A 6,738-nucleotide genomic window follows, 5' to 3' on the forward strand; every position below is an offset into this window, starting at 1 on the left:
ACCCCATTTTTAATCCTCATTACACTGCTTTAACAGCAATGCGGACAGTACCTGCAGCCCGCGCTTACCCCAACCCCATTTTTAATCCTGATCAGACTGCTTTAACAGCAATGCGGACAGTACCTGCAGCCCCGCTTACCCCAACCCCATTTTTAATCCTGATTACACTGCTTTAACAGCAATGCGGACAGTACCTGCAGCCCCCGCTTACCCCAACCCCATTTTTAATCCTGATCAGACTGCTTTAACAGCAATGCGGACAGTACGTGCAGCCCGCGCCTACCCCAACCCCATTTTTATTCCTTATAACACTGCTTTAACAGTAAAGCGGACAGTACGTGCAGCCCGCGCTTACCCCAACCCCATTTTTAATCCTCATTACACTGCTTTAACAGCAATGCGGACAGTACCTGCAGCCCGCGCTTACCCCAACCCCATTTTTAATCCTGATCAGACTGCTTTAACAGCAATGCGGACAGTACGTGCAGCCCGCGCCTACCCCAACCCCATTTTTATTCCTTATAACACTGCTTTAACAGCAATGCGGACAGTACGTGCAGACCCCGCTTACCCCAACCCCATTTTCATTCCTGATTACACTGCTTTAACAGCAATGCGGACAGTACCTGCAGCCCGCGCTTACCCCAACCCCATTTTTGTTCCTGATAACACTGCTTTAACAGCAATGCGGACAGTACGTGCAGCCCCCGCTTACCCCAACCCCATTTTTAATCCTCATTACACTGCTTTAACAGCAATGCGGACAGTACGTGCAGTCCCCGCTTACCCCAACCCCATTTTTATTACTGATTACACTGCTTTAACAGCAATGCGGACAGTACTTGCAGCCCCCGCTTACCCCAACCCCATTTTTATTCCTGATTACACTGCTTTAACAGCAATGCGGACAGTACCTGCAGCCCCCGCTTACCCCATCCCCATTTATATTCCTGATTACACTGCTTTAACAGCAATGCGGACAGTACCTGCAACATTAAACGCACATTATTGTCTCCGACGGTACTGATTTATGACCCAGACACGCTTTATGGATGTGACCCAATTCACAAGTGCTTTTTTCCGGACAACATTGCTTATGAAGCAAGAGTGGCATTTTAGAACAATGCCCACAATACCCGCTCTATTTGCACACACCATTGTTCCTTGGGGGGAAACCCCTAAACCCCCAACCCCCACCATGCCAACACTTCAAACCAAATAAACGTCTCTTCTGAAGGAGGGGCGCAATTTAAAAGATTGCGAACCTAAGTTACGCAACCTAACGTCAAATCGTGGATTCGCTCCTTAATGATGCCTTCTCAAGACATGTGGACAATCCTTGCAGCATTTTACGCCCCCCCCCCCCCCCCTCTCGTCCCATCGACTCGAATAATGAATTCCGACCCGGGCGGATACGCTGTGCGGCTGGTGACAAACCCCCATTATTTTTCTTTCGGATCACTTTGCTAATGCAGCCAGAGTTGCCTTCTTGCGTGTTTTGTTGATCGACCTTTATATACTAGTACCTTTATTTCAATTACACATGCTTATTATGTGTATGCATCCGCACAAAATGTGGGAGTCCCTTAAGGATTTCGTTTAGATCAGCAGACTTGTTTTGGCGACATAACTGTAGGTGTATGGCCTTTAAAATGTCTTTGTAAAGGGATCAAAGTTCCCAAACTTTCTTTTGAATCATAATAATCGTTTTATATAATAAATCCTTGGTTCAATATCATTGTTATATTTATGCATAATTATGTTTAATTAATTATTGCCTTAATTGATTAAAACTAAGAGTACACATTTGATTCGTGTACAGATCATAAACGACATTTTGGCGCTTTTTAATGGCCACGTAGCTATTAATTAAAAATATATTATGTGTTTAAGAAATATATTTGTTTTAAGTGGACACGTATCGCATGCTGTTTGTTTATGTGTTGATCATCAAGACTTATGAATTCAAAACAATTCAGCATTTGATAATAAAAAAATATTTTTGCATCAACCTTTATTGTGCGCCTTTAACTGAAAAAACACACGAAAAACTACATGTATTATCAAGGTAACTGCTGTTTATCTCTGCTTGATTCTTCCACATATGAAGAAGACCCTTGCTTACAGGGTTTATCTAGGTGTCCAGTGAATGTAGTAATCATATAACTGACTCTTTTGAAGTTGTAGTAAAACTATTGAAGCTTCTTAAAGGCACATGGATAAAACGGCCCGTATACTTTTTATTTATTTCCACATTAAAGAGAGAATAATTCATACATATACATACGCACTCATACTAGATATATAACATATGTGAATAACATTTTGAAATCAAGATTGATATAGTTGAATAAAATGCGCACGATCAACATTATAACGTTGTAGCAAAAAGCAAGCGTAATACGTAACATATAAATGTATATGTATGTTAAAGCAAATATGACTCGTGTGTTAAAGTGAACAATCTTTATCCGTGTTAACTAATACTAACACAAAATGTTTAAGTTAAAAAAAAAACAGTTATAATAATGATCTCTTTCGTTACTTGTAAGTGAATCTATTGTTATTGTTTATCGTACGTTGATAACGAGAAGCGTGTCTTTGTATCCGCCGACAACCAGGGAGGAAGTACGACTGCTGGAGTACACAGCTCGAGGGTAGTGCACTCCGTCTTGTTTCCTTGCCAGTGTGGCCAACTTCGTCTTCCCGTCCTTGTCAACCTGCAGCACTGTGTCGGAATTATAGCAGCAGACGAACACGTGTCCAGCAGTTGTCACGTGTACTCCCCAAGGTCCCCTCAAGTCAGGATCAGTGAATGTGGCCAGCTTGTTGCCGAGGTTGTCCAGGGTGATAAGTTGATCGTTTGAGAAGTTTGTGATGTAGATAGTCTTCCCGTCGTTACTGATGGCAATTCTCACCACCGTGTCATCAACGGTCTTATCCTCGTACAGCTTCTTCACCTGCTTCCCCGTCATCGTATAGACGTACAGCGCGGTGAGTGATGAAATGTAAAGGTTGTTCCCGTGATGAGCTGCGCCGTAACATTCATGTGAGAAACTTAACTTTCTCGTAGTCACAAGTTTCCCTTTTGTAATGTTAATGAAATGAAGTTCATGTCTATCATCATTGTTAACACAAAGCGCAACCTCATTCCCGCCAATGTGGCACACGTCAAATGGATACTTAGGAACATCACAGTGGTCGACAACCCTGTACTCCTGGTCCAGGAGTTTCACTTTACTGTTTTTTGGGTCTGTAATAACAATCTCTCCACCAGACAGTCCACATATCCCTTCAATATCACAGTTATATTTGTCTGAACTCATCTTCACGTTGTACTCCTTGTAACCTTCTGTAGCAAATACATGATCTCGCGGTTTTTCATGAAGACGCTTGTTTATAACATTTTTCTGAAATCACTTCAATTTAAATACTTACATTTCGTCGTCGTTTTCGTCGTCTTGCAAACAGACAGACAGAAAGACAGACAGACAGACAGACAGGCACAAACACAGACAGACAAACAGGCAGACCTACATAAACACATATATAAACACAGAAAAATAGACATACAGACAGACACGCAATCACATAGACAGACAGAAACACAGACAAACGGACACATATACAGACATACGCACAGGCAGACAGACAGACAGACAGACAGACAGAATAAACCACAGGAGGCAAGCATGTTAAAAAAAATCGTGTTTTGCCAAACATGAGTTATGTACACTATACAAATATGTTCACTAATGTCCTACGATGATTTTGGAATGTACGCTGGATACACTTTTTTATAAAATCTATGTCCGTAACCCTAGCCTAACCCTAGGTGTATTTTGCTTTTAAAATAAATTGCCTGCCAACTGTTAGCTGGCTGTCGATTGCCAGCTGGCTGCCAACTAATAGCTGTTAACAGGCTGCCAGCTGGCTGCCAACTGTTAGCTGGCTGTCAATTGCCAGCTGGCAGCCGTACACAAGGCGGCTGCCAAAGGGCGAGCTAGGCTCTTCATGGCTAAGTTTAAAGTGGCTGCCAACTGTTAGCTGGCTGTCGATTGCCAGCTGGCTGCCAACTGTTAGCTGTTTACAGGCTGTCAGCTGGCTGTCAACTGTTAGCTGGCTGTCAATTGCCAGCTGGCAGCCGTACACAAGACGGCTGCCAAAGGGCGAGCTAGGCTCTTCATGGCTATGTTTAAAGTGGCTGCCAACTGTTAGCTGGCTGTCGATTGCCAGCTGGTTGCCAACTGTTAGCTGTTAACAGGCTGCCAGCTGGCTGTCAACTGTTAGCTGGCTGTCAATTGTCAGCTGGCAGCCGTACACAAGGCGGCTGCCAAAGGGCGAGCTAGGCTCTTCATGGCTAAGTTTAAAGTGGCTGCTAACTGTTAGCTGGCTGTCGATTGCCAGCTGGTTGCCCACTGTTAGCTGTTAACAGGCTGCCAGCTGGCTGTCAACTGTTAGCTGGCTGTCAATTGCCAGCTGGCAGCCGTACACAAGGCGGCTGCCAAAGGGCGAGCTAGGCTCTTCATGTCTAAGTTTAAAGTGTCTGCCAACTGTTAGCTGGCTGTCGATTGCCAGCTGACTGCCAACTGTTAGCTGTTAACAGGCTGCCAGCTGGCTGCCAACTGTTAGCTGTTAACAGGCTGCCAGCTGGCTGCCAACTGTTAGCTGGCTGTCAATTGTCAGCCGTACATAAGGTCTAACCACAGCCCTAATGGGCGGTGACGCAGATATCTCAACTTTTGAATATTTTTATATTATTTTTTGATTTCTGACATGCATGATCACTCCTGTGATCGCTATACTTGTCTCAGGAGATAACACTCCAGGGCTTCCATTAAAGTGACACGTTTGTTCATAATCGATATGTATAACAAACATAAATTTTTACTAATAAACCTTTTACAACTTACTAAAAAATGCATTTATTGACACATTTATTACTGATTATAGTGATAACTTCAAATCAAATCAAATCAAATCAATGCTAAAAGATAATCACATGTACTGTGGTCTGCTATAGTCGCGTAAGGTAGAAATACTTTTATGCACAAAATTTCAAATTAAACTCATTATCCTTCATAATAAAGATTGTTACAAAAAATTAGGTCGCAGAGTTTTATATTTAAGTTCAAAAATCGATGTTTTATGCATTTTATCTTAGACCATTGTTTAAGCCATAAAAAATTAATTTCGAACAGAAACATAAAATTCTATGATCTGAGTTTTTATATCATTGGTTCGCAGATAATTAAGCAAAAAAATGCCATTTCTAAGACAAAAAGTAAAAAGTTGTAAAAATGGTGAATCTGTGAGAGTGCAGCTTTAACTTTAGGTTTAAGACATCTCCAATAATATTTGTTTTAGGATTTAATTATTTTGTTTTAAAATGTATTACAGGCTAAGCTACAGTTGCGGCAAATTGAAATGGAAATTATGAGTAACTGTTTTGAGCACAATGTTAAAAGACTGAGCATGCTCAAGTTAAACTTTATTTATTCTACAATAATTTTGAAGGAAGTTTTATTAACTTGTACAAATTCGCTCTCTTGGAATAATGTTGTGAGAGAGTCTGTAGATGAGGGAAAACTGGTCAACATGTAGAAGCTTGATGACAACCAACCAAGCTCAAAAGTGCCCAATGATTAAAAACCCAACCATGCAAATCATTGAATAGTTAGTTAGTGCTTGGTTAAAGCTCTGCTTATTTTGTAGCAAATATGCCTATATAGTTATAGTATAAGACCAGACAACTTTAATTTGTTAGAAATATTTTAAATTTTATCCATTGAAGTTTAAAATTTCAATTTGATTTCTTTTTCTTAGATTTTTTTTTCATTTTTTTTTATAATACGATATTTATGTAGTACTTAAAGGGACACACTTATGTTTTTGGATTTATTTAAATGCACCTAAAGACTTATTTTATAATTATTTGATTCTTTGATACCAAAGCAGAAAAAACAAAAACAATCAAAGTATTAAAAATATACTGGCTGTAGTGGGGTGCAAACCCACTCCAGAACCGTTAAGAAAAAAACAGAAAACTGACGCCTTCACCACTCAGCCCAAAGTACTCCTATAACAGCTGATGTATATTTTAACTTTTGTAAAATTGGGCACATCAGTGATAAAATCTATCAACCAATCACGCTATTATAATTTGCTGAATTGTTTTGCTAACTATCTATACGGTTCAAAGACAATATTTAAGCGATATCATTATTTGTTAGAGGGTTCTACCCTTCATTTAAATTGACGCTCAAAATGATTTGTCAATCTTAATCTCTCTTAATTTAATTTATGGGGACAGATTGTTTTTTGCCCTGTCCATCAGTCAGTCAGTCAGTCACTACGTCACACTTCGTTTCGGCTAAATAACTATAGATCACTTAGACCTAGGACCTTCATACTCGGTATGCTAGTTGGTCATAAATAGAAGATGATCTCTATCGATTTTGAGATCACTATGTCTAAGGTCAATGTCGCCGTCACCTGGAGGTGAAGAAATGGTTTCCGCTAAATAACTAAAGAAGCTTTGGGTCCAGGAACTTCATACTTGGTATGTGTGTTGTTAGAAGATGACCCCTATTGATTTTGAGATCAAAAGGTCAAAGCTCAAGGTTACCTTCAGGTAAAAATCAATATGTTGGCGGTGACTTTAAGCTTAAAAATTGTTTCTGTTAAATAACTAAAGAACACTTGTACCCAGGAAATAAATACTTGGTATGCCAGTTT

General features: G+C 40.2%; 1 protein-coding gene across 1 annotated transcript; it reads right to left on the reverse strand.

Annotated features, from left to right (window-relative positions):
• Nucleotides 1-2,296: 2,296 nt before the first annotated feature.
• Nucleotides 2,297-3,359, reverse strand: LOC128218595 (uncharacterized). The gene has a single exon (XM_052926301.1). The coding sequence runs from the start codon at nt 3,324-3,326 to the stop codon at nt 2,571-2,573; it is 756 nt and encodes a 251-aa protein (XP_052782261.1). The 5' UTR covers nt 3,327-3,359; the 3' UTR covers nt 2,297-2,570.
• Nucleotides 3,360-6,738: the final 3,379 nt, after the last annotated feature.

Source organism: Mya arenaria, chromosome 14, assembly GCF_026914265.1.
Source record: "Mya arenaria isolate MELC-2E11 chromosome 14, ASM2691426v1".
Classification (NCBI taxonomy): domain Eukaryota; kingdom Metazoa; phylum Mollusca; class Bivalvia; order Myida; family Myidae; genus Mya; species Mya arenaria.

Bases quoted from the DNA above. Each gene is read 5' to 3' on its own strand.
- LOC128218595 (XM_052926301.1), bottom strand. From the start codon at position 3,326: ATGAGTTCAGACAAATATAACTGTGATATTGAAGGGATATGTGGACTG.